The sequence below is a fragment of the Ammospiza caudacuta genome, chromosome 2 (assembly GCF_027887145.1).
Source record: "Ammospiza caudacuta isolate bAmmCau1 chromosome 2, bAmmCau1.pri, whole genome shotgun sequence".
Lineage (NCBI taxonomy): Eukaryota > Metazoa > Chordata > Aves > Passeriformes > Passerellidae > Ammospiza > Ammospiza caudacuta.
Window position 1 is genome coordinate 116,253,193 of NC_080594.1, and position 22,682 is coordinate 116,275,874.

Genomic DNA, 22,682 nt, shown 5'->3' on the forward strand with positions numbered 1-22,682 from the left:
CACTAAACCATACTAAAAAATACAGAAAGGATACAGACAGAAGGCCAAAAAAAAAAAAATAATGGAAACTTGTGACTCTCTTTCCAGAGCCCTGACACAGCTTGGCCCCAACTGGCCATTAAGTCAAAACAATTCACAGCAGAATCCATGGAAATAATGTCTAGACACATTCCAAAGCAGCAAAACACAGGAGAAGCAATCAGATAATTATTGTTTTCATTTTTTGAGAGGCTTCTCAGCTTCCCAGGAGAAAAATCCTGGGCAAAGGGATTTTTCAGAAAATATGACAGTGACAAGTGGTCACAGTAATGATTTTTTTTTCCCATTAAAGAAGAATTTTTTATAGTTTAGACTTTTCTGCCTGTGAGCAGGTGGAGAAAGCAGTGCTGTTTAAGTTACTTAAAAACCCTTCTATAGGTAGACTGGCATAGAATAGGGTCATTCTTTGATCACAAATACAGAAATAGGTTTTAACATTCGCAGAGCAAATACTCCAATACACTGGAAGCACCTTCACTTAGGAGTGCAGCTGTGTGCTCCTTAGAGTGCTCTCAGGAGCACAGGCTGCTCTGTGCCACAGCTGTCCCCAGCAGCACCCTCTGGCTCTCAGGGCTCTCTCCAGCCCCAGAGGGGACTGAGCTGAGGCAGCAGAGCTTCAGCTGGGCTCGTTCTCAGCTCAGGAGCTGCTTTGGGAGCTGTTGGAGGCATTCCCTGTGATGCTGCAGCACGTGGGCATTTCCATAGGGCACAGAAGGGAGTTCTAGGAAGGATCTGGACCTGCCTTACTAAACAGTGCAGCTTCTGATTGGACCTTCTGATAAGAAAATCAGCAATTAAATTCATTCACATAAAGGTGAGGACCATGTGGAAGGTTCTCCTCTGGCTGTTTAGAGGATTTGCCTTGTCCTTCTGTGACAAACTTGGAGTTAAACTGATGGCACTTTTACAAGCTGCCATCCCACAAACTGAGAGTCCAGATGAGTTCCAGATTTAGGCTTCTTGTTTCTCTTTACTTCCTCTTACAGCCCAGACACTGTTCAGTTACCCCTGCTTGGTGGGGTGTTATTCTTTTGGCTGCTAAGCAATTGATTTTGTGTGTGGTGACCTTTTAAAAACCCTTTTTCCTTTTAAATTAACAAAGCTGTCATGTGGGTGCACCAGAGAAGCTGCAGGTGGTGACACAGGGATGAACTGTCATATCCACACTCCCTCTGAGTGCTAGTGACCAAACCAGCCTTTCTCACATGAAAACGAGGGAGTAGTTGTGTTTACACTTCTCTCCAGAGCTGCCTGTCCCACGCTCTTGGCACTCACTCAGTTAATTAACAAACATAATGGGCTGCTCAGTTTGACTCAGAGAGTGAGTTGTGTGTATCAGCAGATACAGGAACAGGAAAACTGCAGCTGTCAGCTCTGTGGGCCACATCCAGCTGTGTCCAAAGTGCCACAGATTGGTGTCTTGCCAGGCCTCTGGGTGGGCATTTCAAAACCCTTGCTGGAGAAAATGATGATTGAGCAATGCAGTTTCAAGGCAAAGAGTCCTACCCTGCCCTTTTCAGCCACTTTGTGCATTTTTTGTTGAGGAAAGTCCATCCTTAGGTGGGTGTGAGCTTTCAATCCATCCTTCTGCTGGAGATTTCACACTTCTCTCCCACACCCTTAAACAGGAAAGGTGGACATGGTGGTGGCCACGGCTGGCACAGGAGGGACCATCACTGGCATCTCCAGGAAGTTGAAGGAGAAATGTCCAGGCTGCAAAGTAAGTGAGAACCCCACTGCTTTTGCCTTTAATGTCTCCTCAAGATGCTCCCCTTGGCACATCCCACTCCTTGTAAGGCTTTCTGAAGGGAGGTTCTTGGGTCTTCTCAGTTAAAAGGTTGTTCTGGCTGCAGAGAGGGTTTCAGAGTGTCTGAAATCATCATGCTCTGGTTCCATTGGTGACCAGAGCTCAGGTTTGGCTCAGCAGATGAACACTGACACTCAGATCCCTCCATGGGGTGCCTGGGAAACTTCCTTCTGCCTGTGAAACTTCCTTCTCTGGAAGTTTCTTCTTCTTCTGTGCTCTGCAGCCTTTTGTTTCCTCCCTGGCTGTCCCATCCCCAGCAGCTCTGGAGCTGCTGAGGTTTTGCCCAGTGGAATTCTCTCTGCACACACCAACCTGTGTGTTTTCCTGTGTGATGCGTGAGATTTCCTCACAGAACTCAGGATCCTGCTTCAATCTTGAGAGTTCTACACAGGCAGGGAGTGGTAAAGAAAATAAAACTGGTCTGCTTGACTTGGCACAAAATGAGTTGTCTGTGATGATGCCTGGCATGTGGATGAGGACAACCTTGTCTCAGGGAAAGCCTGGTTTCTGTTTTCTATTTAAACCAAGCAAAACCCATGTGTGGAGTAAGTGGTGCCATCACCCTGAGGAGCTGGGATGGGTTTCCAAGGGGGCCAGAAGCAGCAAAACCTTTGAATATTGCCAGGAGGAAATGAACAGGAGAGCAGGCTGGCTGTGTGCCACCAGCAGCTGTGACAAGGCCAGTGCTCTCCAAAGCTCTGTGTCTTGGTGGCCTGAGGGGAAATCTTCTCCAGATTGTAGGTGTGGATCCTGAAGGCTCCATCCTTGCTGAACCAGAAGAACTGAACAAGACTGACAAGACAATGTATGAAGTGGAAGGAATTGGATATGATTTTGTCCCCACAGTGTTGGATAGATCTGTAAGTCACATTGCTGGGTTTACTGCCCTTTGCCCTCTGCTGGGATGCAGGATTGAGGTTAAAGGCAGGGGAAAACTTGGGGGAGGATTTCTTCAAGCTGAAATAGAAGGGTTAGCAGGCAGAACTATTCCTGTTCTTTCCGTCAGCATAAACAGCCCTTGAAAGGCTTAAGGCCACATTAGTTTTACAAATCTAAGTCAAAATGCTGTAAGTAGATAACATTTTCCTACAACATACACTTTTTTCATGCTTAAAACAACCCCAAAACACACCTGGAAAAAACCAGTCATGAAACACAGACAATAAAAATAAAACTGTTGAGTTTGTGAGGGTCCCCAGGACAAGGTGAGAGATGAGGAATTGAGAATCTGACTCCATGTTCTCAGAAGGCTGATTTACTATTTTATAATATTATATTAAAGAATGCTATACTAAAACTATACTACAGAAAGAGAAGGATACAGACAGAAGGTTTAACAGAATTAATAATAAAAACTCATGACCGACTCTTCAGAGTTTGATGGTGATTGGTCATTAATTAAAAAAAATTCACATGAAACCAATCAAACATGCACCTGTTGGTAAGTAATGTTCAAACTACATTCCAAAGCAGCAAACACAGGAGAAGCAATCAGATAATTTTTATTATTTATATTTTTCTCTGAGGCTTCTCAACTTCCCAGGAGAAGAAATCCTGGGGAAGGAATTTGTCAGAAAATATGACAGTGACATAAAACAGACACACAGCAAAGAACACCAACTTACCAATCACAAAAACCCCACAAAGCAACCAAACCAAACCTTCCAGCAGAGCATCCCTCCTGGACAAAGGGGTTAAGACTGTCCTGAACAGAGCCTGTGTCCCTGGGATGCTTTCCAGGGGGGGAGGAAGCTGATGCTGTCTGAGGCTGCTCTCACAGAAGGGTTCCAGCAAGGAGCCTTTTGTGCTGATGCGATCATCTCACCTTGGCAAAAATCCCCACCTGGCATTTGGAGGAGGATGGAAACCCGGGGCTCAGCTGTTCCCTCAAAGAGCCAGGGCTGAACCCACACTGCTTGTGCAGTTCCCCTGGCCCTCCCCAGTTAAATTAAACAGAGCCTTGTTTTTGTCTCCTGCCCCTGCCCAGACAGTGGACCAGTGGTACAAGAGCAATGATGAGGAGTCCTTTGCCCTGGCCCGGATGATGATCCGTGAGGAGGGGCTGCTGTGTGGTAAGAGCAGGCAGGAGCCCCCTGCCCTCCTCTGATGCACATCAGAGACCTCCTTCCGCTCCACATCTTGTCCCCCTCGCTCTGGGCTCCTCTGTTCTGTCTGCTCCTCCCCTATGATGGCTTCCATGGGGTGGTTTGATGGTTTTGCCCCTGCTGTGTATTTTGCAGGTGGCAGCTCGGGCAGTGCCATGTCTGTGGCTGTGAAGGCAGCCAAGGAGCTGAAGGAGGGCCAGCGCTGTGTTGTCATCTGCCCTGACTCCATCAGGAACTACATGTAAGGATCTGCTGCTCTTCTTCTCTGGGGGAGGGGTGAGGGAGTCCCTCAGACCTTGGAACACCCAGTTATCCCAGCAAGGAATGCCTTGGGGCGCAAGTTCTGAGCTGTCTAAAAGGGGCCTGGCACATGGAGCAGGGAGGATCCTTTCCCCTTTAAATCTGAGCTCTGATTTCAGTAGATAATCATCACTGGTTAGCATTTCTCACAGCAAAGGCCTTGCTTTCACTGTGTTATTTGTGGGGATCACTGGTTATCCCAATCCTGGAAGGGTTCCTTTGCCCTTGAGCTGGGTTCCTGCCCTGAGCAGGATCCAGCAGTCCTGCAGCAGCCACACTCAGGGTGAGTTTGCAGGTGGAAATGTCAAGGCTTTAAGCTGCGCTGAGAAGTTTTTCTCCAATCACATTGAAACATACCCCAAAAACATGGTATTTTTAGCTGAGTTTCCTCACCCATGTTACATCCAGCTCAATATTAGACAGACAGAAGTTGCAGACAAGACACATCCCCATTCCAGGCTGTGTCTCTGTGATATTGCAAGGGGCTGATAGAGTTGGAGCTTTGTTTCCTTTTTGTCCCCATGAGTATTTCTTCTCCATGTCCCTGCCACCCAAGCTTGGATGGGCAATGATGTCCAATTTCCAATTCCACTTTATCTGTTGGTGGCAGTGAGCTGTGAACAGCTGTCTCTGTTTGCTGTCAGATGTTCAAGCCCTGCTAATGAGCTTTTCACCCCCTGGTGCTCTGCAGGTCCAAGTTCCTGAGTGACAAATGGATGATTCAGAAAGGGTTCATGAAAGAAGAAGACCTTGGCAACAAACCCTGGTAAGCCAGTCAGATCCATCTGGATTTCCATCAGTCTATTCAATAGAGTTCATGGCAGCTGCTAATTTAAAGCTCATTTCAATTTACACTTCTCCTTTGATTTAGCTGATCTTCCATGCTATTGTCTTGTGCAGCTATTAATCAAATTTGCTTTAATTAGTTGACATCCTTCCTTGAGTTGTTTTGCAGCAGCAGAAAATTTGGTACTTAATGATTGGGGTTTTTTTAATGAAAAGCATTATATCTGGAATTTAAACAAAAAGGAAATAAGCAAAGAATCCTTCCAAAATCAGAGTTCTTGACTGCAAAGCACTGCAGGTCTACGTAGCTAGAAGGGACTCTTCCCTAAATGTTGTCTATGATAACTGTAAATACAGATAGGTCTTTGAGTAGGAGTGCAAAATTTTCTGTGTGAGAGATAAATAAAGAAATTGGGGAGATCAGTGCTCTCCACTGACTATCTGTAATTGTAGAAAGCAGATGAAATGAGGAGAAAGGGTTTGATTTTCAAGCCATCTCACACTTCAGAGACTTTCTGATGCAGGGAATAACACCTGAGAGCCCTGAAGCTTTATTGACTCTGGCTGAATCCTGACTCTCCCTGCAGCCTTTGTCTTTCCTGTGCTGCTGGAGGCCACTGTGCACCAAGGGCCGGTTCTGTGTTCTCCATAAAACTTGCATGGGATTGTTTTTCACTCCATCCCCAGGTGGTGGAACATCAGCATTCAGGAGCTGAGCCTCTCTGCCCCCCTGACTGTGCTTCCAACTGTTACCTGTGCCAAGACAGTGGAAATCCTCCGGGAGAAGAGATTCGACCAGGTACCAGTTGTTGATGAATCTGGGTATGTGCACATCTATCACTCTTCATCCATTTCTACCACTCCCCTCAGCAGGTCCTCAGGGATGTCTTTTAAATGCTTGCTGGAAATAAAATGTCTTCTCACCCATCCTTTTTCATTTATTAACACAGTTCAGAAATGTTGCCTTGAACACGCCAGTGCTGGGCTTTGTGTTTTCATGCCAGGATTGTCCTGCCCTTTACAAGATTCTAATGATCATATCATATCATATCATATCATATCATATCATATCATATCATATCATCATATCATATCTTATATTATATTATGCTGTACTAAAAGTATACTAAAGAAAGAGAAGGATACAGACAGAAGGTTTAACAAGAATGAATAATAAAAACTCGTGACTGACTCCTCAGAGTGATTGGTCATTAAGTAAAAACAATTCACAGGAATTGTTTTTACTCAGTCATTGTGTCTCTGCAGGATAATTTAATTTCTTTTAATAATACCAGTTTAACTTTAAAAAAAAAGCAAAAATTCCTGTTAAAAACAACCAACCCCAAATGTGTCCACATCTATCAGAGCTTTCTTCAGCACACTGTGTTACAGTGCAGGGCTGCAGTGACCCCCATAAACCAGGGTTTTCCAGCAAGCTGGAATGTTCCTTATCACTCTTCAGCCCTCCTGCAAACAGGCTGAGTATTGAGGAGTTGCTCAATTGTGCTGACCTGAAGGATGAATTCTTGTAGATCCTCACAGGGAGAAGGGAAATGACCCCAGCTGGGGTGAGCTTGTCTCTGGCTGTCACACCTTTCAAAAGCACAGATGGGAGTGTGAAAAAATGAAGTGGTTTGTGCTTTCCAAAAGCTCTCTGAGATTGCAGGCAGCTCTCTCCAGCTGCAAGGAGCAGAGATGAAAAGGTCCTGGTGCTCAGAAGGACCTGCAGCATCCGCTGCCTTGTGTGTGAGTCTCCAGCACCTCTGAGAGCTGCGCTCTCTCTCCTGCAGACACACACAATCCAAGTGTGCCATCAATAATGCTGCATTATTACCATGAAATAGCTGAACTGACTCCTCCAGGCTGGCTGGGAGTGGATGCTTTTTTCTACAGGAGCACCTGAAGCTTTTGTGTTGTTTATCCCTGTCTTGTGTCTCCTTCCCCAGGGTGATCCTGGGCATGGTTACCCTGGGTAACATGCTTTCCTCACTGCTGGCTGGAAAAGTTAAGCCTTCTGATGAAGTCAGAAAAGTCATCTACAAGCAATTTCAGCAGGTAGGCAGGTGTACTCTGCAGCTCCTGGTTGCAATACTAGAGTAGGTGTGCTAACACTGCACAGGCTGGGTGAGGTTCACCTGGGGCCAAGCCAGCACCTGGTACTGAGCATAGAATTTCCTTTTAAAACCATGGAATGCTTGACTTAGTTTCCACCAGGATTTAAGTTCCAGCACTGTCCCAAAGTGGACTGAGGGCTGTGTTCTGGAAGTGTGTTTAATGCTTCTGTTCAACCTGTGAGCCACCCGAGGCTACTGGTTCTTTATGGACAAATGTGAATTTATTTTTTCCTCCCCAGACAGATAATCCAGCATCATGGGGACCTGTGGTGGGTAACACAACTGCCTGGTTCATGTTCTGCCTTCCTTGGACATCTCAGGAGTTTCTGGGGCTGGTGGTGTGGGGTGGTGTCTGGGGCTGCTCTGGTGCTGGCTGCATCAGCCAATTCTCTGCACTTCTGAGGTTGTGGCTCTGGCCATGGACAGCTCAAATGCTTCTTTAGCAAAGAACAGCTTAACCACTTATTTTCCCTTTATTTCTGGTATTTTCTTGGTGGAGGCTGGAAGGGGAGTGACACAAGCTGTGGTACTGCTGACTGTTAACTAAAATGGTTATTTTCCACTTGAATTGATGGGTTAATGGAGAAACGTGGTGGAATGCACATAACCTCAAAAGTATTGTGGGTATTGCTTCTCTTGCCACTTTAGTCAAGCTTATTTGGTTTATTTATGGGTGAAACTGGGAAAATGAATCTTTTGTGTCACCAAAATCACTTCTGGTATCCTACATGGCTGCATCAAATGAGAGACTTAGCCTGCAAACTGGGGCAAAGGTACATTTTGGAAAGATGGCTGTTTTGGTTGTTTGGAGAGGTTGTGGATTTCCCATCCCTAGAAGTGTTCAAGGCCAGGCTGGATAGGGCTCTGAGCACCCTGAGATAGTGGGAGGTGTCCCTGCCCCTGGCAGAGGAGCTGGATGATCCCAAAGGTCCCTTCCACCCCAAACCATTCTGTGATTTTACAACATGGGCAGCCAGCTTTGGTAGGATCACCACAATTATTTTATGGTAATTCTTAGAATGGAAGCAGAATGGTTAGAGCTTTTTTGAAAGTCCCTGGTATAATTTCAAATCTGGGGATTTGAAACACCAGTCACAGGATAATTTGCCAACCCAAACAAGTGCTAGTGGAGGGAGGAGCCATCCTTGTGGAGTCAGATGTTAGTTCCAGTGGTTTGGCTTCTCAGTCATGTGTAGTATCGTAGTCACTGCCTAGAGACCTAGTAAGCTTAAAAGCAAAGCCTAAATGTGGAAAAACCTGTGGGCAAAATATTTAAGGAGCTTGAACAAGCAGGTGAAATCTCTGTGGGGGTTCTGTTAAATTTCCACTGAGCATCTCCAGGCATATTTATGCCTTCATGGTTGTCTAAGTGCTGCCAAGGGGCTGCTTGTCCTGGTTCTCTGTAGCCTGCCTAGTCCCTGAAGACAGATTTGGGACTGATGGGTGACTCCATGTGGCAGATTTCCCACCTCCTTCCTTTCCTGGCCCCCAGGTTTAAATATTGGTTCCTATAGCAGGTCTCTTAAACACAGGCTGCTGGGAATCCTCTGACTCCCACTCTGTGCTCCAGTGCAGCCCAACTGTTCATGCTGTGGCATTTATTTAACACAGAGAGGCTTTTTTGAACCTGCAGTGCAAGACTCTTCCTTGCTGTGAGTTCCTTTAATAAAAGGATGTCAGATGGTGGGTGCTGGGGAGAGTCACCTGGAGCTACTGCTTCATCTCTTAACTCATGTTTGAACAGTTTTAGGCATTTTTTAAAATGCTTGCAGCAGGTGATTGCTGGAGTGTTTTGGAAATATCTGTATTTTTTCAGAGTTGACACCGGGTGCTTTCTTGTTCAGTCTTAGCAAAGTTGAGCTTCACAAAGAAAATGAATTATTAAATCTCAGTTCCTTGATTTGTACCCAAGTCCTGTGTTAGCTGAGCAATCTTTCATCCTTGGTTTTGGTTTTGGCTTGTTTGGGCTTTTCTGCCTTTGCAGATCATATTCACTTCCACAATGATTGGCAGCCTGATTCATTCACTTTTTCAATTTTTTAGGATAAAATCACCAAATATAAAGACTTTTATGGTCACTTCTTTTGTTGAGACACATGGAACACTTAAACTTCTTTGATTGCTAGCATTTTTCAGATCTTCATTCTATTCATTATGTTTACAGAACCAGAAGGAATAACTTCATGTAGTGCTTTGTGCTTTTTGGAAATCAGAAACAAAGAAAAGTGATCTTTAAAGTTGGCCTTGATTTGTTGGTGTTCTCTAGTGCTTCAGGTGGGAGCAGAGCACAAATGTTGATGTGTTGATTTTAGTTCTGTACAAAGTGTATGGGGATTATTGACTGCTAAACATAGAAAGCACTGTTTTACTCAGGCTCTGTAACTCTCTCCTCAGATTAACCTGAAAGACAACTTGGGGAAACTCTCTCACATCCTGGAAATAGACCACTTTGCTCTGGTGGTTCATGAGCAAATTCAATGTGAGTACAAAGTGCTGCACCTTGAGAGAGCAAATCTTTGAGTGGCAACAAGAAGCAAGTGAGAGTGTGAATGTATAAAGTGAGTTCTGATGTAGCAAAATGCTAATTTTGTATGTAAATTTGTGCTACTGAGCCTAATTGCCATCCCTGGAGGTGTTCAAGGCCAGGCTGGATGGGGCTTGGAGCAACCTGGTCTAGTGGAAGGTGCCCCGGCCTGTGGCAGGGGTGGAACAAGATGATTTTAAGGTCCCTTCCAACCCAAACCATGCTGGGATTAGTAAGACTAAATAAATCTTCAAATCTCAGGAATATCACTCTTATATGTGAATAATATTTTGTCCTGTTTAATCTTCCTAATAGCAGACAACTTTGCAAAGTTACAAACACTGAGACACTGAGACTGAAAACAATATTAAGTCATGCCAGATAAATTTATCTTTAGCTTCTCAATTGTAACTGGAAAAAGAAAAGCCATCAAATTTGGGGTTTTTCTTGATAATCTCCATAAGGATGTGCTCTTGGCTCTGAGCGGACTATTTATAAACCTGGAGTCTCAATGGAAGCTTGCAGTGAAACAGAGATTGAGTGAAAAAAAGCCCAGGACAATCCAGCTGACTGAAAAAACTGAGAATAGAAGTAGATTCAACATCTCAGTACAGACAGACTTTAGGAACTGGAATTTAGACAATTGATAAAGGGCCAGAGGTCGTGTGGCCACTTGGTTCCCAAGTCAAGTCCCAAGATAATGAGAAAGTCACTTGAGCCTGTGCTGTCAATGCAGCAAAGATTAAATGGTTAGTACATTTTTTGGATATAAATGGGGTATTGTGGTTTTTATACTGATTCTGTGGTTGGCAGGGATGCAGGAAGAAGGCTGTGTCACATTTCCTCCTCAAAATGTGGTTCCATTGGGCCATTCAAGCGGCCCCTGGTTTCAGTGGGGTAATGCCACTTGCAGCTGTTTCAAGTAATTAGTGTTTATGGAAAATACACTTGTGTCAAGAACAATAAATCCACTGGATCCTTATCCTTCCTTCCATAAAGTTCCAGTGTCCCTTTTGCTGAGGAGCCTTTCTGAGCTGAAAATCCTTGTCACTGCTCTGTGACTCTTGGCCAAAGGTGCCTTTTGTGTTCCCCTTCTGTGCCAGGATCACCCAACACCTCCAGGATGATGGAGCTGGGATGGCTCAGCTCCCCATTTCACAAACACTAGAACCAAGCAGGAGGGGATGTGTTTGTGCCTCCTGGAGCCAGAATTCCCTTTTTTCTCCCTGCAGATCACACGGATGGCTCCTCCAGCAAGCGGCAGATGGTGTTTGGCATCGTGACAGCAATCGACCTCCTGAACTTCGTCACCGCACGCGAGCGGGAGAGGAAATCCAACTAAAGCCAGCAGCAGCCTGGAGCCTGCTCAGCATCCTGCAGCCTCAAACAAAGAATCAGGGTCATGTCTTAACTAGAATTTTTTTTTTCCTTTTATTTTTCTCCTTTTTTTTTTTAATTCTGAAAATAAGTAGTTAGCCATCCTGCTGTCAGCTCTCCAGCCAATGTGTCCTGCTGTATTGCCCAGCTTCTGGGATCATGTTTCTTAATCAGGCTAAGCAGTATTTCTTATCAAGACAATTTATTTTTTTACCTATATATATATATGTATGTGTAAAAAATATTGCCTAAATTAAGTGGTTTGTTCCTTACTCGTTCTGTCTAAAGGCTGGCTTTCCAAAATGTTGTTTCAGAATCATAAAATGTGTTGAAATAAAGAGTTACTGAAGCAGAGGCCCAAGAGAGCTCTGGAAAGTTCTGGATTCCCCCCCCCCCCATTTAAGGGTGTTAAGTTAGATATTACCTGTGTTGAGACAAAACTGGGACTGGGGCATGGGCAGAAGGAAGGAGGGTTTCCCTTTTGGTGGCATCATTGTAAAACAAGAAAATCCTCAGGGCTGAAGCTGAGACTTCCTCCAAGCACCTGCTCTGAGGAAAAGCTGGTTTGAGTAGAATCATGGCAGTGAAGTGGCAAACATCAGCCAGTGACTCTGTTTTACACAGTGCACCAGCTTTCCCTGCCACAGACCTGTTTTTTTTTTCCTGTTGTTTTTTCCTGATAAGTAAGCACAAGTAAGGAAAGATTTAAAAGGTGAGACCAAGCATTTTGCTTGAAATTTTTTTCAAATCATGCTGTTTCATCTGTTACCTTCTTCTCCCTCCCCATTTATCTCAGAGTGCCTTTTCTGTGACTGTTTCAGGAGAGCCAAAGATAATCTCTGAGGAGCTGTGAACTCTTCCAAGTCTTGTTTAGGTGCTCCTACCCTGTAGTGCCTCATTCCAAGAGAAAAGCCCTGCATTGGCTACCCCCTCAGATTAGGGCTATTGCTGAAGGCAAGTGACCCATCCTAAACTTAAAATGTGATTTGCCATTAAATTCCTGCACTTCTTTAAGACTTTAAACAGTTTTTCCCAAGGCTCTGGGAAAGAAAAATACTATAAATCTAAAAATGTACAAATTCAATAGTAATTGAAAGTTTCTAAAGAGTGATGAATTTCTTTCTGCTATTGCAGTTATCACTGCTGCTAGATTTTGGCATTACTTTGAATATTTGCTTTACTGGCTTTTATCTGATTTTTTCCCCCATTTTCCATCTGACCTTTGCTGACAGCAGCAGGGAGGGAGGTGCTTGAGTAGCTGAGGTTTGTCCTTTTCCCATGTCAAACCTGACCTGACTGAATTCAGCAAGAAATATGAAAGTGGTAGCAGGAGGTTCCCAAAGCTGCTTTTCAGAGCAGCACAAGAGGGGAGTTTAAGGTGGGGCAGCAAAATAGTCAATTATAAAGAAATACAAAGATTTGAATCTGTTTTTCTGATTCACTGTTCATACATAAATCCCTGCAGTGCCATGGAAACTGGCAGTATTGTGGAGTGAGGCACAGGGGATGGTTAGAAATGGTGGGGAACAGGGGAGGGGAGTGTAAATCATCTCAAATAAGCCAAAGGATCCAGAGAAATTCACCTTCTTCCCTGGGGTTTGCTAAGAACAGGAGCTGTCTCCTCTGCACTGGCACAGGGAGGAGAAGGCTTTTTTTATTCCCAGAGGAACTGGGTAAATAAATGGAATTGCTGCACAACTGAAAAACTTTCCAGAGCTCTTTCCCATGGCAGGGGTGAAGGCAGCCAAGGGAAGGGGACAGGGAATCCAGCAGGGCTGAAATTGCTCTGCTAAAGTTTGTGAATGTGATGCTTTTTTGCATGTCTGAGAACCTCATTGCTGGCCTGGTCCTGGTTAGTTGTGGAAGGGCTGATTAAAACTGGGTTTATCTTTGTTTCAAGTGCTCTGAAGACCAAGAAAGACACTGCAGTTTGTTCAGTCTTTTACCTGAAATTGAAGGCCAGAGCCTGAACAGAACTGTATTTTTTTCCTGAAGTGAGTGCCTGCATCTTCTGTTTACCTTTGCTGCTTTTGCAAGCACTGACTAAACCTGAAAACTATTTTGCACATGAATATTTTTATCAGCAATTTATGCTGTATTTGTTTGTCACTGTAAGAGATTATCAGTGCTAATGTTGGCTCTGCAAAAATATTTCTTATTTTCTCACCTGAAGACAGCTGTTCAGTAAAATCTGTACAATATTTTGCAACCAGTTACCAGGCAATGACTTAAGGTTCATTTTCACATTGTCATGTCCAATGTTATTTCCCATTTCTTGCACAAGCTGGGGCTGACTCCAGAACTGTGGCTAGCAGGGGTTCCTCTGAGCAGCCAGACCAATCTCATCTGCCCACCAAGCCCATTTCTGAAAACTTGTTTGCTATAAATCTACACTGTCAGAAGTTTCCTGACATTGCCCTTGTCATCCAACAGCTTTTCTTACTGTGCAGTGTCAACTGAGGGAAAGGGAAGACTCCTTATGCTTCAAGGAGCTGGGAAAAATCACCACTATGAGCTGTATTTATTGCACAGATGTTCACAAATGTACCATACAAAGAGTTCAATAAAGGCTGTTTGATTGCAGAATGGCTCTGGGTTGTTTTTTTAATGCCAGTTCAAGCTTGTGTTTTAAGACTCTAAGGTTGTTGTAAGGTTGTTTTTTAATGCCATTTCAAGCTTGTAAGTGTGTTAAGACTGTAAGGTTGTTGTGAGATTGTTTTTTAATGCCAGTTCAAGCTTGTGTGTTAAGATTGTAATTTTTTTTTTTTAATGCCAGTTCAAGCTTGTAAGTGTATTAAGGAGGCTGTAAGATTGTTTTTTTAATGCCAGTTCAAGCTTGTCAGTGTGTTGAGACTGTAAGGTTTCTTTTTTTTAACACCAATTCAAGCTTGTAAGTGTGTAAAGACTGTAAGAAAGATTGTTTTTTTTAATGCCAATTCAAGCTTGTGTGTTGAGACTGTAAGGTTTCTTTTTTAAATGCTAGTTCAAGCTTGTAAGTCTGTTAAGACTGTAGAATTGTTTTTATATGCCAGTTCAAGCTTCTAAGTGTGTTAAGACTGTAAGATTGCATTTTTTAATGCCAGTTCAAGCTTCTAATTGTATTAAGACTGTAAGATTGTTTTTTTAATGCCAATTCAAGCTTGTAAGTGTGTTAGACTGTAAGATTGTTTTTTTAATGCCAGTTCAAGCTTGTGTGTGAAGACTGTAAGAAAGGTTGTTTTTTAATGCCAGTTCAAGCTTGTAAGTGTGTTAAGGCTGTAAGATTGTGTTTTTAATGCCAGTTCAAACTTGTGTTTATACTGTAAGGTTGTTGTAAGATTGTTTTTTTAATAGCAATTCAAGCTTGTAGGTGTTAGACTGTAAGATTGTTTTTTTAATGCCAGTTCAAGCTTGTGTGTTAGACTGTAAGATTGGGTTTTTTTTAATGCCTGTTCAAGCTTGTAGGTGTGTTAGGCTGTAAGACATTTGTGCAGAAGACCCCTGGCTGTCAGTGTGAGGCTCTGCAGTTCTTTCCATGTCTCCAGGCTGCCAGGATGAGCTCCTTGCTCTCATGCTGGGTATTCAGGTGCCTCCCCACACACACAGTGCTCTGTGCTCATCACCTCTTCCTCTCCTTACCCCAGTCCAGCAGCATGGGCTGACTCCATCCTGCACATCCTTCTCATGTGGTACCTGAAATGCTGCTATTGCTGGCAGATCCCTGCTTTTCCTTTTGGCAGCCCCCTCAGAGGGTGTCATGAATGGGTTTCGTGATGGTTTGTGGATTGATCTCAGGGTGCAAAACCCAACACAGCACAGGGGGTTTGCAGTAATGATCAAAACAAATGCACCTTTATTGAATGACCACAGCAAAATGTGATAGAAGGATTAAGGGAGAGAAAAAGATAGAGAAAGAGAGAGAAAGAGGGGATAGAGCTACCAAACATAGATTGGCAAAGTCCTTGGATGTCTGTGACCGTGTTCACAGGGGTCTCAGGATGAGGGAAGAGACGAGGATCTGACTCCATGTTTCAGAAGGCTTGATTTATTATTTTATGATATATATTACATTAAAACTATACTAAAAGAATAGAAGAAAGGATTTCATCAGAAGGCTAGCTAAGAATAGAAAAAGAAAGAATGAATAATAAAGGCTTGTGGCTTGGACACTTTGTCCAAGCCAGCTCACTGTGATTGGCCATTAATTAAAAACAACCACATGAGACCAATCACAGATGCACCTGTTGCATTCCACAGCAGCAGATAATCAATGTTTACATTTTGTTCCTGAAGCCTCTCAGCTTCTCAGGAGGAAAAATCCTAAAGAAAAGATTTTTCATAAAAGATGTCTGTGACAGATGTCCAGGCAATGGAGCTCACAAGGTCACGTCTGGGGAGATCTCGAAATCTCTAGGTAACTCCAGAGGTTTTTATTATGATAACTCTTGGAAATTGTGAGGAGGGGGAAACAGATACAATAAAGAATAGATGTAACAGGTGGCCCATGTTGTCAGCAGTGAGAGCTGTTGTTTTCATGGTCCAGTGGTCACAACCTGCAGGCAAACATCTTGCTTTGGTCAGCTTGCCTCCCCCACACACCTCCCCTGGGCTGGGGGTTTCAGTTGCAGTCCTTGGAAGGAGGAGAGGGGCCTTTTCACATGGGGGTTTCATGTCTCCGTCCTTGATGGAGAGGCTTCTTACATCTCAGTCTGTCTGTCATGGTGGTTGCAAGTGAGTGAGAAGGGTCTTCTGTGGGGGGACCACCCAAAAATTCAGGAGAAGTCCAGCCAGGCCTAGAGGTGGGGAAAAATCCCAGAGCTATTGTTGCAAAAGGTCGGAATGTCCTTCTTTCTTCTTGTTGAGCTCACTGTAACATATAGTAAATACACTGGTGAAAACAATAGCTTAGCAATGCCCTTAGGCCTCAGGGCCTTGTTAGCATGTGTAACTTTCTCCTTCAGAGCCAGAGATTGTAGACACAGTGGGTCTTTTCTTCAGTAGTCCCCCAGTGACGATTGTGAGGTGTGACAGTGTTCACAGGGGTCTTAGGATGAGGGAAGAGATGAGGATCTGACTCCATGTTTCAGAAGGCTGATTTATAATTTTATTATATATATTATATTAAAATTATACTAAAAGAATAGAAGAAAGGATTTCATCAGAAGGCTAGCTAAGAATAGAAAAAGAAAGAATGAATAACAAAGGCTGGTGGCTTGGACACTCAGTCCGAGCCAGCTCACTGTGATTAGCCATTAATTAGAAACAACCAACATAAGCTAACCAAAGATCTACCTGTTGCATTCCACAGCAGCAGATAACTATTTTGTTCTTGAAGCTTCTCAGCTTCCCAAGAGGAAAAATCTTAAAGAAAAGATTTTTCATAAAAGATGTCTGTGACAGTGAGGCAGATGAGGGATATTTCAGACAGACTCTCTCAGAGGGGGAAAGGGGATCCTGCACTCCCAGCCTGAGGGCAGCAGGCCAGCATCCCTGCCGTGTGTGGGGAGCCCATTTCAGCAAAAGGCCAAAGGCTGCACAGGCACACAGAGAGCTGCAGGAAGTGTGAGGGATCAAGTTCCACCTCGCAGCAGGTTCAGAAATCCCTGGGGAGCCACAGCTGGCTCTGCTTGCAGCCCTGAGGGCTCAGGGCCCCTCAGCAGCTCCCAGGCCAGAGCTGGGAGCAGGGCACTGCCCAAACCCCGTTTTTGCAACAAGAGCTGCTGACAGCTGAGTCACAGCCTGGTGACAGCCCTGGGACCCAGCTGTCCCCTAGCCCCTCCTCCTGGGTCACCAGCAGGAAAATTACTGGGTACAATCAGCTGTGCTGGCTCTGCAGATAAAGGGAGGACTTCAGTCCAGGAAGGCGCCTTATGGAAGCAATAAATTCCCTTTGGGGGAGGAGAAAAAAAAAATTTTAAAAAAAGCACAAGCACCAAGCTAGGCTGGTGTTGCTGATGGAAGTGCTGCTGGCTTTTGTCACGTGCTGGAGGATGGGGGGGTGAGGGCAGAGCCCACAGGACCTGGCTCCAGGGCACTGAGAGCAGCCAGCTCACCTGCACCACCCTGGCCTGTGGAAAAATCCACCTCTGCTTGGAGGAAAAAATAAAAATAAAAAAACAAAGCACAAGCACCAAGCCAGGCTGGTGTTGCTGATGGAAGGGCTGCTGGCTTTTGTCACGTGCTGGAGGATGGGGGGGTGAGGGCAGAGCCCACAGGACCTGGCTCCAGGGCACTGAGAGCAGCCAGCTCACCTGCACCACCCTGGCCTGTGGAAAAATCCACCTCTGCTTGGAGGAACAGCCAGGTGCTGCTCACACTGCAGCTTTCACTGCCCTCTCAGGAGCTAAAAATGTGCCATGGCTTCTTTCACAGCTGCTTGTGGAGGTACCTGCCTGGTGCGGGGGCAGCCAGCTGGGTTTGTGTGCCCAAAAAACAGGGCCAGGGCTCTGAGGGCACCAGCTGGGCCTGCGCTCCCTGTAATGTAGGGGTCTGAGGCTTTATATCATGTTGCAAATTGTAGGATAGATCATGATACAAATAGTGCAATGGGGAAGAAGGTAAGGGAATAGAAGTCTATTTTTAGGCTGATGGGGATTTTGAAGTTTATAATGAACTTTCATCCAGACCCTGCACGTCCCTGGGGAAGCTGCAGAGCTTCAGGGGATTCACAGTGAGACCCTGCTGGGTGCAGCAGGACACAGGAATGAGCTGATCAGCCCCAGAGCAGGTCTGGCAGTGCATGGGGGGACACAGGGTGTGCTGGGAGCTGCTGGTGCCTTGTGCTCCTTCCAGGAATTGCCAGCAGCTCTGCTCCCTGTGACTGTGTTTACAGAGATGAGGATCTGACTCCATGTTTCAGAAGGCTGATTTATTATTTTATTATATATATTACATTAAAACTATACTAAAAGAATAGAAGAAAGGATTTCATCAGAAGGCTAGCTAAGAATAGAAAAAGAAAGAATGATAACAAAGGCTTGTGTCTTGGACTCTCTGTCTGAGCCTGTTCACTGTGATTGGCCATTTATTAGAAACAACTGCATGAAACCAATCACAGATGCACCTGTTGCATTCCACAGCAGCAGGTAATCAACGTTTACATTCTGTTCTTGAGGCCTCAGCTTCTCAAGAAGAAAAAATCCTAAGGAAAGGATTTTTCATAAAAGATGTCTGTGGCACCTCCCCCTTGGGTGTCTCTGGAGCCTCCAGCAGCAGATGCAGCATTACAGGAGGCTCCTCAGATTTATGGAGCACTCCAGGGGTTGTAGTGATGTTTTTTTAGGAATACCTAAAAACAGAGGCCAGACAAAATTCTGGGAATAAAAAGCAGATTTATTGAAGGGCCTTCAGGTACATTTAGGGCAGACAAAGCCCCCCAGGGGCTACACCCAAAATGGATGTGGGGTCTATCCAAGAAGTTTTCACACTTTCATAAGTTTGGTCCATTTGCATATTGGAGGTTAATCTTCCAGTTACAGCTTCAGGTAATGAAGTCATTTACTCCAAGTTTACACCCCCCAAACTCAGTTTTGTTTACACTTTTTGGGGCCTGAGACAGTGAGGTGTCCATGATTCCCAGGCCTGGAGAGGAATTGTGTTGTCTGACCAAAATGTGAAGACAATAGCTAACACTGTGTATGGAGTTTAGAGCTATACACTCTATAATTGCAGAATTACAAATATATGAAAAATATAAAAGCTAAAATCCTAAGGCATCAGTACAAGCAAATGGTGACTTCTCCTGAAACAGGAGGGTGTGATTGGCTGCTCCAAGGCAGTGACAAAAATGTAACTTTTCTAACCTATTCCTGCCTTGGCCTGTGACAGCTGGGATCCTGTTTCAGCTGCCATCATTTTGCACTGTTGAACAGGTAAAAAAAAAAAAAATTAACAGCAAGTGACAGCCTCCCTTTTCCCCAGTTTTCCCACATTATTCAATAGCAGGTACCATCACCAATTCTCCAACTCACAGTATTTAATTCTGCTCAACCAGAAGCAGTTTTACCCTCATGTCCTCACAGCAAGATGTTTTTTCCCTGCTGGCAAAAAATAACCAAGGAAAGCCTGTTCTGCCCTGAATTATTTGCTAGGCCCTCTAAAAACATTGCTAATCCTTCTCCTGTCATCTTCTTAAGCCCTGGTGTGAAGTTTCAACTGCTTTGATAAAGCCATTATGGATATTAAATTTGAATATCGAATTGCATGGGAGGGAAAATGTGGATTTCTTCCCACTTGGTCCAGCAGAATCAGGAACATTTTAAAACCACGTTGTTTTCATCTTCTAGGAAAAAAAATCACTGGTGGGGGGTGACTGTGGTCACCCTCTTTCCTCCCAAGTGTCCAAAAGTAAAACCTGGGTGCTGCATCCCCACAGGGGGAGGGTTTGGGTTGGAAGGGACCTTAAAGCTCATCCCATTCCATCCCTGGCATGGACAGGGACACCTTCCACTGTCCCAGGTTGGTCCAAACCCTGTCCAGCCTGGTCTTGGGCACTTACAGGGATCCAGGGGCAGCCAGAGCTGCTCTGGGCTCTGCCAGGGCCTGCCCATCTCACAGTAAAGATGAGGTGAGAACTTTAAAACTCCCTCTGCAAGGAGCCTTTTGGATGGTTTTTACAGCAGAGTCCCTCTCCCTGGGCATGAAGTTTGGTGTCACAGCCTCTCAGGAAATCCCAGAGCCATCCAGTGTTCTTCCCATTTTTTTGGCTGGCTGATTGCTCTCTGCAGTTGTTGCTCCCAGCCTGGGGATGCAGATGTTAACCAGTGCAATCCTGCAGGTTAAATGCTGCAAAGAAGCTCTTCAGGTGGAGGATGGGGCAGTGCAAGCCTGCTGGGGAATGAGCCCCTGTGCCCTGTGCTGCCTTGTGTGATTTTTGAACTTAGTGACACCAGCACTGCAAATCACAAGGTAAAATTGGATTTTCTGATGTGTACAGGCTGTGAAATACCTGGTGTTCCTGTGTGGGTGAGAGCATGGCAAATATCCCTGTGCAGACCCCAGCTCCTCCTCTGCTCTTAACCCAGGCACAGGCAAAGCAGGAAAACCCACACCAAAATACCTGCTGACCTCAAAAAAACCCCAATTTTTGTGTGTGTGACCACAGGGCTGGTGATGCTGAGTAGCCCAAGTGCAAAGCAGCTCTGGGGATGGTGATGGGAAAATATTGTGGTTTAAACCCAGCCAGCAATTAAGCCTGAGTATTCTGGCCAGATGCAGTGAACAGCTTTAACCTTGCTCCCCAAAAAAGGGGACTTTTTCTCTTTTTACGTCCGCAGACTTACCATTTAGGCCTTCTTTCATTTAGACTTTGTTTTTAAGTATTTAATTTAAAAATGTATTTCTCTAAAGGAAGCATTTTATTTCAAAATTGTCTTCTATCCCCTCAATACCCATCTAAATCTTGTTGCCTTTCAGGTTGAAAAAAAACCCATTTCTTGCAGTTTCGTCACTGAAGGGAATAATCTTATTTTTGAGCACACAGTGCTTCAGGAGACAACCAGGAAGGGGTGGCTGGGTTATTCTGTAACTACAATGCCCAGAAAACATTATTCTTGCTGGGGTTGGGGTTATTTGCAGACTCTTCACAGGAGAGCTGCATGTTCTCTGTCACATCAGATAGCCCACAAGAGTTTTCTGTGATGGATTATCTCTGGCAATGTTTTCCAGAGAGTCCATTTATTGCAAGAAGACCAAAGGTAAAGTCATCCCTGTGCTAATACCTACACCAGTCTTGTCTTCAAAAGTTTAATTCCAAAATGAGCACTCTGACAAGCCTTATTCTTGCCTGATCATGTCAGCAGTGGGGAAGTTTCCTTGAACAACTGTGTTCTGGAGGAGCACAGCCCCAGCACAGACCAGGCAACTTTGTGTGCTACCCTGCCTCGGGGGAGAAGTGGGGAAAAGAGGGACTGAAATCCTCAGGGGCTCTTCCTCTTCCAGCGAAATCTGCATCCATGCAATTTCCTAATCCCCAGGAGCTGATGTTTGGGAATCACCATGAAGCAGAAGCTGCTCAGTGCTCTCAGCTGATTTGATAGAAAAGCAGTTGCAAAGCAGTTGCATGAGAAGCAGGAGACAGAGGTTTAGGGCTGGAGGTGGTGCAGAGGCTGACCCTGGGATCCCAGGGGACACAGAGAGGCCCCACCAGACAGCACCTAGCACAATAAATCGTTTCTGTCACCATTCTGCCTGATTCAGCAAGGCCCACGCTGACACAGATGAGCTGGGCCTAAATTCCAGCGCAAGACACGAAACCAAAACAGCAACGAAATTTCTACAACCAAACTGCGGGGGGAAGGGTTCAGAGCACTCCTGGAGATAAGTACATATTAAAATAAACAATAAATGGCTTATCTGCTCTTTTACGCCCCAGTCACCTCCCCTTGCAGAGCAATCAGCGAGGTGTGGGGCAGGACCCAATCGCGTCCCTCCCGCGGCTCGCAGGTGTCCCCAGCACCAGCACATATTAACTGAGGCTCAGGCTCGGCCCTGACACTTGCCTGACGGGCCGCAGGGGTGAGTAGTGCCTCATCTGTCCCCTCCCTGGGAAATGGGGACCCTCAGTGCCGTGGGGAGAGCTGGAATCTGGCCTCCAGATAATTTCCCTCCCCTGCTGACCGTGCTGATTCTCACCTGGGGGGCGGCTGTGCCTTCAATAAGTCCTGAATGAATCAGGCAAGAGGGAGGGTTTGGATTCACATTACGAAGTCAGTGGGGTGGTGGAGAGGGTTTTCTGGAGAGATTGTACAACTCCATCCTTGGAGGTTCTCAAGGTCTATGGTGGGCAAAGCCCTGAGCAGCCTGGGCTGAATTTAGAGTGCCCTAGCTTTAAGCATGAGGCTGGACTGGCACCTCCCAAAGTCCCTGTCAGCCTGTCAGCACTCCATCATTCTGCTAAACTGATGCTGCATTTGTCTTGCTCAATGGCAGCAGTGCTGTTTCTTCAGAGTAAGGCAAGAAAAAGGCATTTTGGTTCTAATGGAGCGAGCTTGCATTGCTTTCTGCCCTGCTGAGCTCATCGAAGCTTTCCCTCACTTTACTTAATGAGCATCTTGATTTTCTCCCCATTGAAGTTATCAGAGTCTGATAACCTGATAACTGCAATCTCCTATCTGCAGAGTGCTCTGTAAACGTTAGCCTGTGCTCCTTGTCATATATTTTCATTAAGTGGCAGCAGCTGGGTGTTATCATTCCTGGTCTCTTGGCCTGCTTCCCAGCTCCAGTGGAGATTTCCATTTATCCTTTGCCCAGCCTTGTGCCCTCTCAAGACTCCATTCAGCAGCAAGTAACGGGGCTGTGGCAGGACACAGCAGTGGCTCAGGTGCATTTGGTGGCTGACCAGATCACCCCTGAACCCTCAGCCAGGGACTGGGAGGAGTTTTGGGACACAGGTAAGAGTTTTAGTAATCCAGAGAGGATGTATCTATCTTCGCTTTGTGATCTAAAACTGCACTGGAGGCAGCGTGGGGAGATGTTTGCACTGGATGTTGCTCCTCTCAGCCATCCCTGGCTGCAGTCCATGGCTGTCCTTTTTCCTCACACCCCACCCAACCTGTGCTGATGGATGTCACTGAGGCTGGCAGCAAGGGACCAACTCATCCAGTGCTGTGTCAAAGCCTCCAAAAGTCCTGGATTCTTCCATCCTTTGGTGC

The 22,682-nt window shown here is 45.3% G+C and overlaps 2 protein-coding genes across 3 annotated transcripts in view; both read left to right on the top strand.

Annotated features, from left to right (window-relative positions):
- The window catches only part of LOC131554933 (cystathionine beta-synthase-like protein), a 28,086-nt gene extending 14,451 nt beyond the window's left edge, over window positions 1-13,635 (top strand). The window contains exons 9-18 of one of the 2 annotated variants that reach the window (XM_058800553.1): window positions 1,668-1,759; window positions 2,581-2,706; window positions 3,834-3,918; window positions 4,087-4,192; window positions 4,943-5,017; window positions 5,725-5,859; window positions 6,984-7,092; window positions 7,391-7,420; window positions 9,546-9,630; window positions 10,908-13,635. In XM_058800553.1, coding sequence (XP_058656536.1) covers window positions 1,668-1,759; window positions 2,581-2,706; window positions 3,834-3,918; window positions 4,087-4,192; window positions 4,943-5,017; window positions 5,725-5,859; window positions 6,984-7,092; window positions 7,391-7,420; window positions 9,546-9,630; window positions 10,908-11,017 — 953 coding nt within the window. In that variant the 3' untranslated portion in view covers window positions 11,018-13,635. The remainder of the gene's footprint in view (window positions 1-1,667; window positions 1,760-2,580; window positions 2,707-3,833; window positions 3,919-4,086; window positions 4,193-4,942; window positions 5,018-5,724; window positions 5,860-6,983; window positions 7,093-7,390; window positions 7,421-9,545; window positions 9,631-10,907) is intronic. The other variant, XM_058800554.1, reaches the window with a different exon arrangement.
- A 5,957-nt stretch (window positions 13,636-19,592) lies between these two features.
- LOC131572443 (cystathionine beta-synthase-like) overlaps window positions 19,593-22,682 on the top strand; it is a 28,971-nt gene continuing 25,881 nt past the window's right edge. Inside the window, 1 exon segment of the mRNA XM_058825622.1 lies at window positions 19,593-19,597. Within this exon segment, the coding sequence (XP_058681605.1) occupies window positions 19,593-19,597 (5 nt within the window).